Source organism: Dendrobates tinctorius, unplaced genomic scaffold (assembly GCF_039654945.1).
Source record: "Dendrobates tinctorius isolate UK_male_01 unplaced genomic scaffold, ASM3965494v1 ptg000051l, whole genome shotgun sequence".
NCBI lineage: Eukaryota > Metazoa > Chordata > Amphibia > Anura > Dendrobatidae > Dendrobates > Dendrobates tinctorius.
In genome coordinates this window covers 10,334,215-10,355,047 of record NW_027361719.1, presented here as the reverse complement: position 1 = coordinate 10,355,047, position 20,833 = coordinate 10,334,215, and the positions used below count along the sequence as shown (strand labels likewise).

The 20,833-nt window shown below is 43.1% G+C and overlaps 1 protein-coding gene across 4 annotated transcripts in view; it reads right to left on the bottom strand.

Moving 5' to 3' along the window:
• Positions 1–280: 280 nt before the first annotated feature.
• Positions 281–20,833, bottom strand: part of CDK4 (cyclin dependent kinase 4) — a 41,353-nt gene continuing 20,800 nt past the window's right edge. For all 4 annotated transcript variants that reach the window (XM_073576769.1, XM_073576766.1, XM_073576768.1 and 1 more), the window contains exons 3-8: positions 20,612–20,747; positions 15,821–15,988; positions 4,171–4,280; positions 3,023–3,073; positions 1,457–1,592; positions 281–1,133 (exon numbers count right to left, since the gene is read on the bottom strand). In XM_073576769.1, the coding sequence (XP_073432870.1) occupies positions 993–1,133; positions 1,457–1,592; positions 3,023–3,073; positions 4,171–4,280; positions 15,821–15,988; positions 20,612–20,747 (742 nt within the window). In that variant the 3' untranslated portion in view covers positions 281–992. The remainder of the gene's footprint in view (positions 1,134–1,456; positions 1,593–3,022; positions 3,074–4,170; positions 4,281–15,820; positions 15,989–20,611; positions 20,748–20,833) is intronic.

The window sequence follows — 20,833 nt, the reverse complement described above, 5'->3', positions numbered from 1 at the left end:
CACATGTGCATTTTTTTAAACTGCGTTTTTTTCAGCCCTAATACAATTCTATGGGGAAAATCTGCACAGAATGCTTAAACTCGCACAGAATTTCTATAAATCCCATCCACTTTGCACCAAAAATTCATTGTGGGTACACAGCCTTATGTTTCAAACACATGGGGAAAAATAAACTGCATGTGCACGAGAGATAACACATGGTGTGAAGAGATGTTCATACAATGCATCAAATGACTAATATAATATGAAACCGGTAAATTCCGCATTGGGGAACGTCCCATTTGCATGCAGATTGAAATCTCTTTACTTTGCACATTTAAAGAAATTCATGATCATTACAAGTCAGTTTTTAATAGTAGATATAAGCCAAAGAAGTAGGCAGTGTGTACACTTGAGCTGCGAGACTACAAGTTCCTGCCGGCCCAATAGCCCCGGCAGGGGATGTGAGCAGCAACTGGAAAGTTCTGGGTCACCTCGGCCAGCAATCCTTGATCCGATCTCCCCTCTGGTCCCTGTTACCGTACAGCTGGTGCAAGTCAGTCTGAAATTCACTAATGTTTAAAAGGCAGATAAAAAAAAAGAGCCAGGAATAAATACTAAGAAATGTCTCGAACGACTGTAAAATGTCTTCACTGGGTATAAAAGTTTATCTGTGGCTCAAAACTGGACACATTGTCATGACCTAACTTATAGATCTGGAGAATTCATGGCGTCGGTGCCATAAGACAGCTTATAAAGTAAAAAGGAAAATCGTGAAATAGAAAATCCCTGTGTTCTGAGCAGTCATCCCGATAATGACGCCCTGCCAGTCTTTGCATTGAAATGTCAGGCAACACTAGCTCGGCCTCGTGAGCAATCGTTCATCTGGAGAATGAATCCATGGCAGACGTATTTGCACAAAGCAGGGCGAAGCTTAGTGTCATGATAAAAATCAGCAATCTTCTATTGATAATCTAGAAGTAAAAAGCAGACGATTCCAGTATCGGTGAGCCTCACTTCACTTCATCTGCTGTGGCGCGTGCATGTGGGAATGGATCTGGTGTGGAGCCACTCTCGTGGTCCTCAGAGAAGAAGGCGTGATGAAGAGCCTGGGATGCCGATGTACGTCGCAGGGGGTTAAAGGTTAACATTTCCTGGAAACAAAGAAAACCTTGTCAGTATGTGATCCCGGCTATTTCCCTACATGATTTGTAAGGGTAAATTCACATGTAGCAGATTTGCGGTTACTTGAAACCATGTCATTCTTGTAAAACTATAGGGATTAATTCATGGCAGTGTGCACCAGAATGACGTCTGCTACAGGAACTGACAGAAGGGGCCCCTGTGCCAGAACACTATATGGGCCCTTTGTAGCTCATCATAATGCACAATTCCACTTGTTTCGGGGGTAAAAGGAGGCCCCGGTAACACCAATAGCATGTCCGCCCCTGATCTGCTTTTACCCATTACTACTCACTAGTAGAAGCTGTGCCCCCGTGGCATCAATTTCAGGAACAAACTTCTCTACTGGCTTCTGACTCATCGGTGAGAAGGCCGATCGTGACAAAGTGACGTCTTCTGGCCATTCTTCTTCAGAGGGGAGTCCAATCATACTGTAGGCAGGGGGCAACCAGAGAAGACTTCAGAAAGGGGCTCTCCACCATTACTAATATAAAGCTACTTTCTCCCAGAAACTCCTGTGCGTGGGTTGTGTCTGGTATTACAACTACTCTGCCATGAATGGAGCTGCAGTAATTCCAGACACCCCACTTCTTACTAGAAACAAAAACAGGAAACTTTACATAATTAGCCTGAAAATGATGTTAAAAAAGACTCATGCATTAACCCTGTATGGCGGCACATGGTATCCCAACAGGTCTGTATTAGAGGACACGTATCACAAGTACAATGACAAAGTAAAGACGTCCGTATCTTTCTGAGATTCCAGAGCAACTTCTATTCTTTAGTTACAAAATGTTTTTGAAGACCAGAGTTTTTCATTTCGGCATTTTATGTATGGTTTGTTAGAATTTGCTAGTTTTACTCCCGTAGTCCATGTTCACACCTTGCGGTTCAGATTCCGCACTGCAAACCCACAGCAATTTACAGAACAGTGCACGTAAGTGGGGCTTTCAAAATCCCAATCACTTGTGGAAGAAAGATCAGCACGAAAATGGAAGCGGATTTTCATTGCGGAAACCACCCTATGTATAGAAGGAATAAGGAGAAATCCGCTGCCAAATCTGTAAGGTAGACATGCACACACTGTCTGCACATTCGTGGCCAGATCTGCAGCGGAAACTCTCTACAAATGTGTGAACATGGCTTTAAGCCAAGTTTGGACAACTGTATTTTTTTAGTGCTTGTTTTAACTCAGCCTTATAGAGTTCCAAATCATCCTCCTAGAACACACCGATGACCTATAAGGACCCCTCGAACCACGTACAGGCCGACTCACCGACACAGGGCTTACATGGCAATGAGGCACAGCGGAAAAACAAGACAGAATTATTATTTTTCTACAATAGACATCTATCCCAAACATCCCATCAGTTCATTATGCAGCCTAATAGTCTCTTTAGACTGAAATCACACACAATATTTGGCAGCGTTATCTCCCGACATTTCCCTTGGCGTGCTTAACTGCATTTTTGGTGACCCTAAACACACCATGGTCAGATGCAATCTGTAAATCTTTAGCACATTACTGCATTACTGAACAGTTGACATTTTGCTTTTTTTTTTTCGTTTCAATTATTTTTTTATCCCACAAAGCAGCATCCTCGGGTGCATTCCCCATAGGCTTTTATATGGAACTTGGGGGGAAAAAAATTGTATTAAAATGTTACAAAATTAATCATCAAAAATGCTTCTAAACATTGTCCTGAAAATGCTAAAACTTCCGGACATTTTTTCCAATTACAACTTAAAAAAAATATTGTAAAAAGTGTATGTGAAGGAGTGCCAACGAGGAGCTGGAGGCGTCGGTCACATTTGACACAATGTTCTTTGCGATTCCCATCGTTTCCATCATGCAACTTACTCAAAAATCTTGCACAACTGGTCAGCTTCTGAATTCCCGCAGAAGAGAGGCCTGTAAGAATAAAAGGGCAGTTTCGTCTCAGCGGAACTTTAATAAACCTGCTGCAGCATTTGAGCATTCAATGTGTACGATTTTCACTAAGGTTCATATTAACGGTATCATCTTATTCCAACAGTGAGAAGTGCGTCTTTCCAGAATGATATCCCCCAACTAAAAAGGTCCAACCACTAGGCCTCTCAGTGGTCCTGAGAATGGGGCTCCTCAGGTCAAGCATGTGTACCTCCACTCCATTGAAGATGGGACACTGAAGAGCCCCATTACTAGGATCACTGACAATACCATCGATCGCCCCCCAGTTATGATCAAATCCTGTTGATAGGGGATAAATTCTGAACCCATGATTAGATGGTTGTCCATTTTCTTCTCATTAGCCCGCAGGCCCAGTTATCCAGCGCTCCTTCTCCGGTCTCTGTAGTGCTCAATGGCTAATGCAAAAAATATTGCCCGAGCTCAGCGATTGTCTGCAGAGCTGTAGACATGACATCACTGCTGCAGCTGATCAGAGACCAGAACAGCAGTAGAGAGGCAATGCAGAACCTTGGGGAGGGCGAGTGAAGCGCAGTTTGGAATTTGACAACTAACTCAGCTTAAGGAATATAAATGAGAAAGTGGACAACCCCTTTAAATCCTGCCAATTTTTAAAGATATGTACACCTTTTTAATGTCGAAGAAAGGCATGTAAAATCACATCTAAAATCACTTTAGCAATTAATTAAAATCATTTAATAAAACTTAATGTTGCAGAGGGTAAACAGTGCAACATTTTCAATTAATTATAAAATTGATATTTGGAGATAATACTTCCATTTTATTAAAAAATATATATTAAAAATCGCCCAAAAGGTGTACAAAGCTTTCTCGGGTGGAGACGGAACATGCACACAACATGCCTTATACATTACGTATGAACAGAGTGCCTCCTTCAACCAGTCCTCCATTTTTTAGGTTTCCAGAAGTTTCAATATGATACAGATACATAAGGGAGCACCTGACGATATCGCTGTTGTATCAGGCGTTTGCCCATAGACAGTTCTCTCCATTTATCTGTTTTTCTATGGCCGCTGCATGTCATTGCATCGATCACTTACTTCCGTCTGAACATTTCAGCAAAGATGCATCCTACGCTCCAGATGTCTACTGGTGTGGCATACGTGGACTGGAGCAACACCTCTGGGGCCCGGTACCACAGAGTCACTACCTACAGACAAAGAAAAGAAGGTACTCCATGAAGGAAGGCTCCGGCCCGACACATCACTGAGGCTACAGTGTGAACTGGCAATTAGGAGGCGGAGAAAATTACCACAAAGCAGTTTATGTTCCCACTAAAACACATTATAAGTATATTAAAAAAAGAGTCAAGAGATATTTTCTATTTTATTTTAATAGAGAAGCTAAAAAAATCATAGTACGTGACCTGCAGTTTTTTTTTTGTTTTTTTTGAAAGCACAAAATATCCCACTCGCCCCAAAAAGAAAACCTGTCCCTGCAGGTTATGTGCAGTAAAACCATCTGTCCCCAGGTGAAGGGTTTTCCTTAATTTATCAACAAATAAAAAAAGCCTCCTCCTCAGTGTCATGTGAAGAACTCTGTACCCAAATACTGCCCCCTCGCTCTCGCAGCAGGAACATGCCGGCAGGGCTGTGGAGTCGGTAAGCCAAACCTCCGACTCCTCAATTTCCATGACACTGACTCTACCAAAATAGGCTCCGACGCTACAGCTCTGCATGCCAGAACCCTCCCACTGAGAATCAATCATCCTGCTGTAACCACATCTCTATAAAACAGCGGAGAACATGTAGAGCAAGGGAACATGGAGCGCTCATGTGTAACTTGTGCCTTAGAGGAAGACACTGCTATGTGATGTCTGTCATCAGTCAGGAGAGCCGCACCCTGCCCTGAGCGCCACGCCCAGCCCCCTGCCCACCAGTATATAATAACTGAGCTGTCGATATAGTAGAATATACAAGATGCTAAGGGTAGTTATCAATACAAATTGATATTATCGATCAATAATCCATGAAACAGAACACAAAGCCTGACCACCGGATATCCAAACCGGACCTACATTCTTTTTTTTATATACCTACTAGCTGAAGAGCCCGGCATTGCCTGGGCATAGTAACTAACTGTGGGTCCCACTCTCTCCTTTAACAGCCCCGCTGCTCTCCACCCGCCATCAGGCTCTCTCCTTCCGCAGCTTCGCTCTCCACCCATTTCCCTCTGCAACCCGGCTCTCCAGCCGCCAGTGGGTGGGGTTATGTGGAGTGGGTGTGGCTTGATACACACATACATTCAGATATATATATATATATATATATATATATATATATATACATATATTCGACCACGGTCAGTGTGTCACGGATGTGGGTAACTGGCCTTTCAAGCAGAAAATCAGAAATTTCACACTCTCCCACACACAAAATCTTGTGTGGACACGTGGACGAAGAGTTTACCCCAGAAAAAGCTATAGAAACAATAAAGTGACACATTAATACACATTAGGCTTCATTCAGACGTGTTTTTTCACATATGCAAAAAAATGGTACGCGTGTCATTAGAGTTTGGTCCATGTGTAAGCGTTTACAAGTAGCATTTAATCAGTAATTTCATGTATGAAAAAATAACTGCACACTGATGTCTGGGATTTTCACGTAACCATAGGCTTGCATGAGTGATTTTCATTTGTTTTGCTAATTAAAGGAAAAAAATTCTCCAAGATTTGTTTGCAAAAAAAAAAAAAACCATGGCCATGGGAAGTGTCCTACAGACTATAATGGTTACATGTTCTGTGAAAACCGCGGATAGAACACATGCCTCTTAAAGACCGTATGAATGAGGTCTTAAATAGTGTTTGTTCTACCAACCACTCTCTCTCCTGAACTCCCCATACACAAGAACTCTTGGCTGGGCACTCCGGTGTCCTCTATCAGAGAGCCATTGGTGGAGTCCTCCGACAGTGGCCCATCTCCGAGAGGACAATAGGATCCAACATTCTGGATTCTTCTCTTCCCAACATCTGTCGGAAGTCCCCCACAATTCCAACGATATTGGCAGGTTCCGTTGATTATAGTTTAAGTTGTATCGGGGCCTTAACATGGGTCCAGTGTAAAATAAAAAGTCTGCACTCACGCTGTGTACAACACAAGTGCATTGAGCGAGGCTTAGCTCACTAGACTTGGTTCTCCATATTGCACACATGACCTCCATTCCCGGGGCAGAGAAAGGCGAATCCCCGCAGCTCACAGTGCGTGCGCTTGGAGGATTCACAAGTTTGCAGTGAAAGAGTGACTGCAGACTATTTTAAACCAGACAACCCCTTTAAAAGGGTTGTCCACTTCTAGAATAACCCCTTCATCAAAATGTTTGGTTCCCATAACTAATAAGGCTTATACTCCCCTCCCGTGCCAGCGCTGTTTCTGCGGTGTCAGAACTCGTGGTCCCGGGCTTGCATACGGTTATGACATGTGACGCCAGTGCCCAATCAGCACTAGTGCCATTGTCCCCACCTTCAGACAAATCAAACATAAAGAGGAAGTCCGGGAGGGAGCTAGTCCCTGACTTCCTCTTCCAGCTCGATCCGACAGGAGGCGGGGACAGTGATGCCAGAGCTGATTGGATGCCATCATTGCATGTCACAACAGCACAGGAGCCCTGGGAGACGGGGAACCGACACCGCGGGAACAACAAAACACAAAACATAGCTTTCCATCATAGTATCATGGGCACTCTAGATTTGAGCCTCTTTTCATACTAGTAGTTATATGGACACACAGGCTATAGACTGCTGAAAAAAGTCATCCTTGTAGGTCTCATATCAGATGACTTGTTGCTTATGAATCATCTTCTATCACTTTTATATCAATGACCTCTCAGACTATGGAGGGGAGGAAACTTCCTGGAAGATAACTCTGCCCCCAGAGATTGTGTTACACGAAGAAGGAGTTACCAGTGTGAGACAAGTAACTAACACAGAATAGGAGAAAATGAAGTCTTATTGCAAACACATTGTTGCAGCTCTCCAAGCTCTGCTGTATTGCAACAATATTGCAGCCCTGTCTGCCTGTGAGCTGGAAGCTGTAGCTGAGAGGAACCTGCAGATGTGTTAAGGCCCTGTCTCACTAAGCAATCTCGGTAGCGAGATCGCTGCTGAGTCACAACTTTTGTGACGTAACAGCGATCTCACCAGCGAGATCGCTGTGTGTGACAGCGATCAGCGAGCGGCCCCCCTGCCGGTATCGCTGATCGCTGCAAGAAACCTCTGGACATTTCTTTGGTCGCTGGTCTCCCGCTGGCCAGCACGCATCGCTGTGTGTGACAGCGGGAGACCAGCGATCAGGTGTAAAAAATAATAAAAAAAATAATAAATATAGTTATCCTCACCTTCCGACGTCCCGTTCAGCCATCCCGCCTCTCTCCACGCTCCGGTCCCAGTGATCCTTTGCACGAATGACCGCGAGACTTTGTTATCCCGCGAGACCGTGACATCTCGCGGTCATTCATGCAAAGGATCACTGGGACCGGAGCGTGGAGAGAGGCGGGATGGCTGAACGGGACGTCGGAAGGTGAGAATAACTATATTTTTTATTTTGATTCTATTTTTTACAGGATGGCCAGCGATGCCGGGCGCTCGGCATCGCTGTGCTGATCGCTGGTGAAGCTGTCTGTGTGACAGCTCACCAGCGATCACATAGCAACTTACTAGCGATCCTGACACCTTCATATCGGTGTCGGGATCGCTGGTAAGTCGCTTAGTGAGACGGGGCCTAGGTATAACCACACACAGCTCTGCAGTGAGATCAGGAGAACAAAGAGCGGCCATTACATATCACACTCTGAAGGGAAAGTTATCTTCCAGGCAGCGTCCTCCCCATAGTCTGGCAGAAGTAATTTATATAAAAGTGATAAAAGAGGATTTATCCACAACAAGGCATCTGATATGAGACATACAGGTGTCAATTCTCCTCAGCAGTCTATAACCTGTATACCCATATTAATAGTTTAGATAGGTCAAATGTGGGGACAAATAACCTTGAATATGGGGGTTTGGCAAGATATTCAGTTCCATCGCTATTAAGAATATCTGTGATAAGTAATTTAGGGACTTACTACTTACAGTTTTCCCTCAGTATCCTTAAAGTGAACCTCTTATAATTTTCACTTTTTTGTCTTGAATTAAAATTGTGCAGTTAAGGGAAAGTTCCAGGGCTGTCTGCTGAATGTAATGTAGATAACAGCACACATGAAATGATCTGGAAATAGGGAAAGAGCAAGATAACAGACTGCTGAGGGTGATCCTACCCAAAGCACTGCAGGAGCAAAAGAAAGGCATTTTCCTATACACAGGCGTCAGAGGTCTGCATCCATGGGTTCAAAAGACTATAAATTACTTGTTAATGTGTGATCAGAAAACAAAAATTTAGCAGATTCAAAAAAGTTCATTTTTTTCTCATTAAATGTGCACTCTGCACCCCATCTTGACAGAAAAACAGAAATGTAGAAATTTTTGAAAATTTATTAAAAAAGAAAAACTGAAACATCACATGGTCATAAGTATTCAGACCCTTTGCCCAGTATTGATTAGGAGCACCCTTTTGAGCTAGTACAGTCAGGAAAATGATGCAGCAAGTTTTTCACACCTGGATTTGGGGAACCTCTGCCATTCTTCGTTGCAGATCTTCTCCAGTTCCGTCAGGTTGGATGGTGAACGTTGGTGGACAGCAATTTTCAGGTCTCCCCAGAGATGCTAAATTGGGTTTAGGTCAGGGCTCTGGCTGGGCTAGTCAAGAATGTTCACAGAGTTGTTCTGAAGCCACTCTTGTTATTTTAGCTGTGTGTGGGTCATTGTCTTGTTGGAAGGTGAACCTTCAGCCAAATCTGAGGTCCAGAGCACTCTGGAAGAAGTTTTCATCCAGGATATATCTGTACTTGGCCTCATTCATGTTTACTTCAATTGCAACCAGTCGTCCTGTCCCTACAGCTGAAAAACACCACCATGTTTCACTGTTGGGTTTGCATCATCAGACCAGAGAATCTTATTTCTCATAGTCTGGGAGTCCTTCATGTGTTTTTTTTTTTTAGAAAACTCTATGCAGGCTTTCATATGTCTGGCACTGAGGAGAGGCTTCCGTCGGGTCACTATGCCATAAAGGCCAGACTTCGTGGAGGGCTGCAGTGATATTTCCACAAAGTCAACTTACTCCCATCTCCCTACTGCATCTGTGGAGCTCAGCCACAGTGATCTTGGGGTTCTTCTTTACCTCTCTGACTAAAGGCCCCGTCTCACTAAGCGATCTCGGTAGCAAGATCGCTGCTGAGTCACAACTTTTGTGACGTAACAGCGATCTCACCAGCGAGATCGCTATGTGTGACAGCGATCAGCGAGCGGCCCCCCTGCCGGTATCGCTGATCGCTGGAAGAAACCTCTGGACATTTCTTTGGTCGCTGGTCTCCCGCTGGCCAGCACGCATTGCTGCGTGTGACAGGCGGGAGACCAGCGATCAGGTGTAAAAAAATAATAAAAAAAAAATAAAAAAATATAGTTATTCTCACCTTCCGACGTCGCGTTCAGCCATCCTGCCTCTCTTCACGCTCCGGTCCCAGTGATCCTTTGCACGAATGACCGCGAGATGTCACGGTCTCGCGGGATAACAAAGTCTCGCGGTCATTCGTGCAAAGGATCACTGGGACCGGAGTGTGGAGAGAGGCAGGATGGCTGAACGCGACGTCGGAAGGTGAGAATAACTATATTTTTTATTTTGATTCTATTTTTTACAGCGATGGCCAGCGATCACATAGCGACTTACCAGCGATCCTGACACATTGATATTGGTGTCGGGATCGCTGGTAAGTCGCTTAGTGTGACGGGGCCTTAAGGCTCTTCTCTCACAATTGCTCAGTTTGACTGTACAGCCAGGTCACAGAAGACTTCTGGTGGTCCAAAACTTTTTCCATTTAAGCATGATGGAGGCGACTGTGCTCTTAGGAACCTTGAGTACTGCAGAAATTCATTTGTAACCTTGGCCAGATCTGTGCCTTGCCACAATTCTGTCTCTGAGCTCCTTGGCCAGTTCCTTTGATCTCATGATTCTCATTTGGTCTGACATGCACTGTGAGTTCTTATATAGACAGGTGTGTGCCTTTACAAATCAAGTCCTATCAGTTTAATTAAACACAGCTGGACTCCAGTGAAAGAGTAGAACCATCTCAAGGATTACAAGGAAATGGACAGCAAGTGACTTAAATATGAGTGTCTGAATACTTATCACCATGTGATATTTCAGTTTTTCTTTTTTAATAAATTTGCAAAAATGTCTGCATTTCTGTTTTTTTTCAGTCAAGATGGGGTGCATAGTGTACATTAATGAGGAAAAAACGAACTTTTTTGAATTTACCAAATGGCTGCAAAGAAACAAAGAGTGAAAAATTTAAAGGGGTCTGAATACTTTCCTTACCTACTAATAAATATATATATATATATATATATATATATATATATATATATTTGGTCATTTTCTGATGAGACATTCCCTTTCATGTGTTTAAGGGTATTATTGCATCATAAATGTGAGAGAAACATTACCATTACAGATGAGAACGCTCCACAGACAAACAAGAGGCCGGTATTTATATGCAGAGGCGCAGTCAGGGAGAGGGAATTTACAGACAAGGAGGCTCCAAAAGGGAGAGAAGTAACTGATATAAAAGGAAATACACCAAGAGCGGACACAGGAGCAAGTATGGACGGGTACAGAGAATAGAGCTGCGTTTACTTAGATGTACGGAAAGGGAGGAATCTCATGAATTATAAATCCTAACTATTCTGGAAAATCCCCAGAGGACATGGATTCAACTTGTCTTCTAGATTTAGTAATGATACTACCAAATAACAAGGAAAGTGCTGATCAGGCCTTACTCATCACAGGGGCGTGTTAGCCGCCCAAAAAATGATAAAAGGGAAAGAAGAAAAGTGCTCAACAATGAATTTTTTCTTTGATGATTTATAATAAGTATAACTGAACCCATGATGTAAAACACTTTCTACATTTGTCAGCTACTATATCATTTTCTCATTTGTCTTGACTCCCTGTACCTCTAAAATGATACCGGGACATTGTATAGGAAAATGCAAGACTATCCATCTGTACAGTATGAGAGTGCAGGTGGGATCAGACCAGTCACGTCACGATCAGTTTATAGTTCATTTACACAAGTTTCTTTGCTGCTTTGTGGTTTTTCTGCAAATAAAAAAAATCTAAAACAACAAACAAAATGAATCTGTCACATGGCTTTACAACACAAATCAAAATTAAACAGATCTTCAACCTGATGAAGCTGCTGTACTTACACCACACCTATCCTAAGGATGTACTGTATGTGGAATTGCAGCTCACTCCATTCACTTTAAAAGGGACGGTCAGCACAGAATGACTGTTCAAGCCAAGTACAGGCATCACAGCGGGGCTAAACATGTAAGCAGCGAGCGCCTGTGCTTGGTTTGAGCAGTCATTCTTTGCCGTCAGACCCTTTAATCACCATCCTAGTTTATCATCTTAATAGAGATGAGCGAGTTTGTTCGGATTCGGTTGTTACATAATCACCCCATCACAACGTGGGCTGGTGTCATGTTGTGCAGACAGCTTGTAATGACAGACAGAAGCCTAATGGGAACTAATAGGAGGAAGCAAAGAGCACAAGGCACAACAATACACAGAACAGCCACAGGTTCAAGTCTCCTAATGGGATTAAATTAAATAAAGTTGAAAAAAAAAATGTAAACAAAATTTGCATCATTGCCGTTTGTCATTTTGCACCCTCCCCCCAAAAAAATATATAAATAAAAAAAAAAAAAAAAAAAAAAATAATATATATATATATATATATATATATATATATATATATATATATATATATATATATATCTCTCAATCAAACCTACAGTTCTCCCCACAAAAACAAGCTCTGGCACAACTCCATAAAAATAAAAAATAAATTAAAAAAAAGGTTATGTCATATTCTGAGACCCAGAACTTTTCAAATGTTTTTTTTTAGCTTTTAAAAGTTGTAAAACCTAAAAACTAGTGTTTGACATCACTGTAATCATACAGACCTGGAAAATAAAAAAGGTCATTTTTACTGCAGTTATTTGCTCATACAATGAAACCCAGAATTGTTTTTTTGGGTTTTTTTTAGCCATTCCACCCTGCAAAATATTTTAATTTTTTTTATTATAGATGACTAAAATGGTAAGATCTTTTTTAATTTAACAGAAAACCACAATGTAAAAAAAAACAAAAAAAAAAAAACATTAACCTGCAGATATGGGGCAAATCTGTAGACTAAGGCTGTGCACACACGTTGCAGATTCTGCTGCGTTTCCACAGCGGTTTTGGCCCTCCGCAGACATGGTACAGTACCATGTTACCCTATGGCATTTTAAATCCGCTGTGCTCACGCTGCGTTTTTTCCATGTGGTTTTGCTGCAGCATGTCAATTGTTTGTGCGGATTCCGCAGCGGTTTCACACCTTTAACATAGTAGAGGTGTGAAACCGCAGGGCAAAACCGCAGACCAAACCGCAGGAAAACCGCAGGTCACTTTACCTGCGGCTTTACCTGCGGATCCGCGTGGAAAAACCCGCAGCGTGTGCACATAGCCTAATAGCGAGACGGCTGTCGGTCAGTGCTGGGGATGTGATGTAACAGCTGCTGCTCGCTATGCACAGAGCGGTTACTGAAGCCTTGCTGGCCACACCCCTATGACTGAAAGCCCAAGGCTGTCAGTTGGGGGCGGTAATAAAATTAACTTCCTCCTGGCAGCGGAGCTCTCAGTGCGTCAGAATGCCATTAACCTGCAGATTAACCCCATTTCTGCAGGTTAACAACGGTTTTCCTTTTTTATTGTTTTTTTTAAATGTCAGGTTCCCTATAATCACTATATATATATATATATATATATATATATATATATATATATATATATATAAACACCACACAACATAAACCCTCAAACAGCAATGTCAAAGAAACAAAAAGATGGAACTGAAAAATGAAAGCAAACAATGGATGTGGCAGAGGATTCACTTTTTGGTGGAAGCCTGAGAAGGAATCAGCAAGAAAAGGCTGAGTTTTTAGGTTTTTCTTCACCATTCTATATTAGAGTGAATAATATAATAATGCTACAATGTACTGCACTGCGATACACATGGGCACAAGTACATTACATAATCCACACAATTACATGCACACGGCCAGCCTGTTACATCCTGTCTCATGACATATTCGGCAAACTATGCACACAAGGAATGCTCCACCACAGCTCTCATACTGACCAATACAAGCCTCAAATATTACAAATGAGTCATCCCCACCCCCACATCGGTAGTCACAACACAAAGCAGCAAAAAAACATTTAAAGTGAGAAAAGGGGAAATGAGCATTGGGCATAAAAGACTCAGATAAGTCATTTAGAAAGCATCAGTGGAACAGGGTGATAATGAGAAACTGGCTGAAAAATTCCCCAGAAACTTTACAAATCAGTAACAAACGTCATGCAAGGAAATGACCACCAACAATTGTAGGTTGGCGGGCGGCTTTATGTAAATGGAGCACAACAGTGGGGACGGACAGCTGCAATAAATGGTCAGCGCTGCAGTCACACCGCAGGTTGTTACTCAATGACTGCGCATATGGGGAGGAGATTTAGTAATTTTATTTTTAGATTTATTACAAATTTTAGTTCTTTCCTATAAATGATTATTCATTAGTATATTTTGGAAACTTTTGTGCATACATGTAAAGTGTCTAAAGCCATAGTTTTTGTGCCAGATTTATGGCACATTTTGATAACCGCTGTACACATCATTCTGCACCCTATAAAAATTATGCCGCACCGCACCAGGCCTGGGTGGCTTTGGCACACATTTACATTTTGGTTTATGCAGTAAGGATCCCCCAAAATTATTAGTGAGGTGCAGATGGGGAGGCTGTTTTGAGAAAAGGGATCATATGATGTACAAGTGAAAAAATGGGTTAAAACACTGGGAGGCAGGTTCTTAGGGGGATGTAGAGCTGCTGGTAGAGAAAACGGATGTGTGCCGATTAGTGACGGATAACGGCTTCTTTGAACATACTCAGGTGTTTTCCGAGCAATCTTGGCGTGCTCGTATATTATGTTCTAGTCCCGGCGGCTGCATGATTTGCATGTGGTTAACACCCGAGCGTGCTTGGAGAAGACATTTTCCGAGCACGTTCGCTCATCACTAGTGCTGATCTGTTGAAAACGTATAAAACTTGGAGGTGTATTTCTACTACTGCTCTGCTGTAGATGTAATGGCTGTCAGAAAAGTGGATTCTGGTGCAAACGTCTAGCTATTGTGACGTCACTTCAGATACTACGGTGTGCCAATTCAGCCATAAGAACAGACGCGTTTCTAAGCTCACGGCCCTCCTTTCTTGAGGTGTGGCTACGGCTCAGTAAAGCTTCCTTGCTTCAGTCTTTGCAGACATTGCTAGTTTTCTTACTGGGCAGGCAAAATAGATTAAGTGCGCTAAAAAGATTTAACTAATACAAACACATTTTAATGTAAGGAAGGGTCGTGCGCCTTTGAAATGTGTGGGTTTTGGGGGCTGAATTGGCACACCATAGTATCTGATGTGATGTCACCCACCAGATTCACAAGGGTCTCACAGCGTGGCCGGCCGGAGCGCTCCACACAGCACAGAAAGCGAGTGAGACGGGGGACGCTCCAGCAGCATACTGCAACCTGACAACTGAACGAACCATCCGGGACTTCCCTCAGTAGCAAGTTTGGAAGGAAGGCAATTTCTGGGGAACTATTCTGAAGGCCAAGTTATCACCAGCACCTTCTACCTTTATAAAACGGGACATTCATTACCGCAGTGCAATACTATTGTGAAAATGTAGCATGTAAAAGGTTCAATATTCACATATATCCAATATACTGCTGTATTGCTATTGTTGAGCACTTCAATAATGCAGTATCTTCGGGGCAGGGCACCATCAGTCCAGTCGCACCTGTTTTTAAGGCCCTGCACATTGCAGATTACCTTTGGGCTATTAGGACGTTATACATGTTAAATATAACCTCCAAATTTATGTACAATTTTCATCTCCTTATGTGCCTACGTTATATAAAGGGGCATTCCCATCTCCAAGATCCTATCCCAATGTGTAGTAGGTGTAATATTATTAGCCAATACCTCCAATTACAGCTGTAGAATAGTTCTTCTGATTCGCTTTGTCTTTTTCCTCATGTGCAGGTATCGCAGGACCATGGTTACCACCACTGATTTAGTGATAGCTAGATGCTAGTGGCCATAACCATGGGCAAATTTTTGCCCTTATATCATAACTGCTGCTCCCTTGAGTATTCCATTTTTGTAATATGGCTTACAACAAGAAAACGCTTCACCTTTGGCTTTATCGTCCATCTCTATAGTCCACAACTTATGACCTCCCTCCGTGAGCCCAAACAGTGATGCTCCTGGCAGACTGAAACCAACTACATGACCCAAAATATATGTAGGTCCACGGATATATAGGGGCATATCAAGAAGTCCCTATATACACCAGAGAAAATGGATGGGCAAGAAGGAATTCAAAATGCACCACTGTTCCCGGCAGAGGTCTCTCAGCCCCCCATGCACCGAGTCGCTGGTAAGCTCCCCGACCTTCATCTAATGTGTATGGCCAAGTGACATGGGGACCCTTTACTTACCACTGGGGTTAGTGCCATCTGGCAGCTGTAAATCCGGGCCAGACCAAAGTCGGCTAGTTTAACCTGTCCACAGCTGGTCACCAGGATATTTTCTGGCTTCAGGTCACGGTGCACAATACAGTTCAGATGAAGGAATTCTAAGCCAGACAGGAACTGCCGCATCAGGTTCTGCAGAGGGAGAAAGCACCGAACATCAACATTAATCCCCCCAAAGTCACAAAACATTACTGCACTTGCTTTATAAACAAAAATACAAAATAACACAACACAGTGATAGCAAGTGATCTGGAACAAGTTATTAAAAAACTACTGAACACAGAAACTTAAAAAAAAAAAAAAATCAGGGCTTCCATCTTTAGCCACCCCCCCCCTCCATGGCTATTTTCAGTTTATGGGTTTTCAATTTTTCTTCTTCTTTCAAGAGCGATACTTTTTTTTTCCTCCCTATTGATGAAGCCATATGAGGGGCTTGTTTTTTGTGGGGCGATTTGTACTTTTGCAAGACATTCATTTTATTATGTGATGTACTGGAAAGCGGGAACAACAATTCCAAGAGTGTCCAAACTACAAAAGAAAAGTGCAACGCCACAATGGTTTTTGGTTATGTTTTTTTATTTACCGTGTTCACTATATAGTAAAAATAAAAAAAAATAAAAAAATCTATTGTTTTGCCATTTTCCGAGATGAAAAAATGTTAAGTATTAATGTTATATATTTTTTTTAATGCTGATATGAAAGAGGCTTTAAATAAGTTTATAATTTTCAACAGTAGGGAGAGCAGCTGCCGAGACTTGCCATGAAAGCCAAGTGTAATGCCATCTCACGATAGCACTGCGGTGAATGCGCAGGATCTTCTCCATGTGTCTGACGTCACTCGGCCCCTACACTTCTAGGCGTTTGCACGGTGATCCTAAACTTCTTCCTCCCTTAACCTTTTGCAAAGACATTTTTGTTGGTGACTGCAAAGTGATCCTGAAGTGGACAGTGTCAAAGCGGATGGCTGGCGACGTGACTTCACTGAATCACACATGATAGGATTTAATACACGGACGGCATCACACATGATGGGCGGAAACATCGCTCAGCCAACAGCCATCTAATGTGTACGGCCAGCTCAACACAGCAGCAAATAAAAATGACAGCGCCCCCCAGTGCCTGCAGAAATAATCAACATTCAAACATGACATTTTGTTTTAAAAATAAATCCTATCATCAGTAATTATTAACACAACAGTAAACACTGCAGCAAATTCCCTTCAAGGAGAATGTGTTATCAGAATAAAACCTGATTAAACAATAGGTGGTAAGACAATTACCTGCAGAGATATATCCCCCCACCCTACCCCCCTCCAATAAGACAATAGTCACTTAAGCTGGCCCTATTATCCAGGGGTCACGGCTTCACTCAGCCACCAGATTAACTCCTATGTTCTGGGCAGGATTCCTGGAAGATGGACGGGTTCAGAATTATGCAGAAACTACTGCAGACTAAAATGTTCAGGGCAACTTTATTACTTAACAAGTTAGCAAAGCCACTAAAGACGATTCAAAGTCTCCAAAAATTCATTTCAACAGCAGACAAAAAGGCAGCAACACTTACCTGCCCAGATCATAGAACAAATGCACTACAGGGTGCAGCCATCCCATAAAGCAAGATGTCAGCAACACAGGTGCAAAATACCAGATCAGCAGCCACTCTCCACCTACCCATTCCTGGAGGGGGTGACTGCCCAGTATACAACTGCACAATAAAGGCCCGCATAGGGCGTTGTTCACACAAGGGCACTGCACAGTGTCTGGTTCACAGCCTATTAGTCACGCCCCTACTATTTTTCGATTAGGCAGGCTGGTCAGCACACTCTCAATGCATCAAAGTGTGAAAACCCCTCATGCGAGACCAAACGTGTTTGGGCTTGGCTGCACCCCGAAAAATATAGTGCAAAAAATACAAACAAACATAGTATCCTCTTAGGATACATTAGCCAAATAAATGGCAAACTATTTTTTGCACCATCCGGCCTCTTCCCATTCCTGAAATACATGAAAGAACCTCTTACAATGTAAAACTAGTTGTATTATTTTTTGTGATACGCTACTGTATATACATACAGGACGCACAGGCAGTGTACGCTACAGCATATACATACAGGACGCACAGGCAGTGTACGCTACTGCATATGCATACAGGACGCACAGGCAGTGTACGCTACAGCATATACATACAGGACGCACAGGCAGTGTACGCTACTGCATATGCATACAGGACGCACAGGCAGTATACGCTACAGCATATACATACAGGACGCACAGGCAGTGTACGCTACAGCATATGCATACAGGACGCACAGGCAGTGTACGCTACAGCATATACATACAGGATGCACAGGCAGTGTCGTTATCCGTGAGGGATTCTGATAGTCTTTGCTGATTTGGCCACATTTTTTATTTTCATACCACAATTTCTGGACTACCAAATGATAAATTAAATAAACGGTGCTCCAGCTGAAAATAATGTGAATAGGTAAATATATGGACGTTTAAGCAGCATTAAACACAAATGGTCATTAGCTGGTTCATTTGGCTATTTTTAGAGAAAAAAATGCAAACACCAAGCAATTGCTGAAACGGGGAAACACTTGGCAATTTGCGCACGCGCTGGTAAAGCTGAGCATACAGCATTTACAGTATTTATTGGCGGCTTCTCCAGAGCAGATCATCAATGAATGCAAGTAGTATGAAGTCAGCTGTGAAGCGAGTCCCATTCAGTGCAGCTGCTCGGCCTCATCTGCCACTGACTCACAGCGATTGTTCTAATGAACTCGCAGTCAGCGGGACGGAGGCGGCTGCTGCTTCTTCATAAACCCTCTCCGCAACTTCCAGGTCAACTAATCCAAGGAATTTCTACGCTCATTTCAAAATCAAAGCTCATCATCCCAAGCATCCAGATACAGTACACACAAGCGTCCGCGTGCAGCCACACAAAGCGCCATTATGGATGCACGCAAATTAATGCACAAAAGCAGCATTCACCATTCATTTATTACAGATTTCCTTCCAACAAAAACCTTAATTGTGCTTTACAGATCAGATCCAATTTCCTTATATACAGAAAACATTTCTGATATAATAGAATTAACAAAGGCGACCCTCCAACGCCCCATAGTAAACGGGACTGTACATTTCTCCATGTATAACGTGGTGCGCACAGCTATCAGCACCGGGCCATGCCATACCTATGGAAACGCAGGGAATGGGTGGTCCAGACATAGGCCAAGTTCACACTTGCATATGGCTGGTCTGCGTACGTCCTCCCTTAAGCTCCGCCTACTTCTGCATGCACCATGCGTACCTATCTTTAACACTGGAACGTAGGGACATGCGTTGAATGCGTATGCGTCTGCATGCGGCGTTTTGACGTGCCTGCCAACCGCACAGAAATGCAACATGTTGCGTTCCCGTGCAGTCGGCTGGCACAAATGCGGCATGCAGACGCATCCATATACAACGCATGTCCCTACGTACCCAAATTTAAAGACAGGTATGCAGGACGCATGCGGAAGTAGGCGGCGCTTAAGGGAGGAAGTACGCAGCCATACGCAGACCAGCCATTCGAAAATGTGAACTTAGCCTTACCCCACACGTACCTGCAGAGGCATTTTGCACATGGAGGGAATGGGCACTGATTACAGATAGGAGATGAGCGGCAGCCAAGTGGAGGCCAGTGGGTATAGTCCCATTTACTACAGGGTGGAGGGTCATTTTAGGAGACATCCAGGAAGCCCCGATATTTTCAAAGTAGATTTTAAGCTTGTAAAACATAGATTTGGTGCAAAATCTTAACAAAAGCCTCAAGGAAATATTCCACAGCCCTTTCCAGACATCATCATCACTGGCCCTATTGGGAGTCAATCTATATTCCCTATCAGTATGCCTTTAGAGAGTGAAATGAAAATAAGTACCTGGAGGAAACCCACACAAACACAGGGAGAACATACAGACTCCTTGGTGGGATTTGAGTCTGGGACCTCAGCACTGCAAGGGTACAGTGCTAACCACTGAGCCATGACCTATTACATCCTGAGGGATATGATGTGAGTGCAGCTTTACAGGATCTTCTATATCACAATGCTTTGTACTGTGTTGCATTCTGGAACAATTGCATTTTTTCGCCACATCAGATGACAGTACAACTTCTAGCATAAAAATCAGACTTCCACAGAATGCACAGTACAATAGCTCAGGTCAGACACCGAGCCAGCAGAGGTCACTGGGTGCCAATGGGCCCAGCTTCGGCCATACAAGTCTATTACAATTGCAATTACTCAAGCTTCTAAAACCCCCGTCTCGCATAGCGAGATCGCTAGCGAGACACATAGCGGCGATGGGGCCCCTGCTGCAATGTCGCTGATCGTGCTCGAATGTCCTGGGCCATTTTTTGATCGCTGGTGTCCCGCTGGCCAGCATGCATCGCTGTGTTTGACAGGGACAACGACGAACGACCTCAATACTACGGATCTGAGAGACAGGGTCCGAAAGATCGTCGTATCGTTCCATATCGTTGCTGTGTCGCTGGTGAGATCTGACTGTGACATCTCACCAGCGACCACGTAGCGATGCACCAGCGATCCCTACAGGTCATATCGTTGTCGGGATCACTGGTGCATCGCCAAGTGTGACGGTACCCTAAGTCAAGTCCAGTTTAAGAAAGTGAAAGTGTTCTGAAAATAGGGTGACCCCCATTTATAGCTTCTATGATGGTAGCGTGAATAGAGGCGATAGGGATAGCAGTACCTTAATGGTTTCGAGAGGCAAGCCAGGAGGAGGAACTTTATTCAAATAAGTCTTCAGGTCTTGATCCACATGCTCAAAAACTAAGGTCACTTTTGTTTCTCTATCTGTCCGGGCAGAGGCACAAACATCCATTAATCTAGACAAATGCAAAAAAAAAAAAATAAAAAATTAGAAAATATTGAATCCACATTATATTTGAGTCAAAAGCCCTGTCTTTTAAAA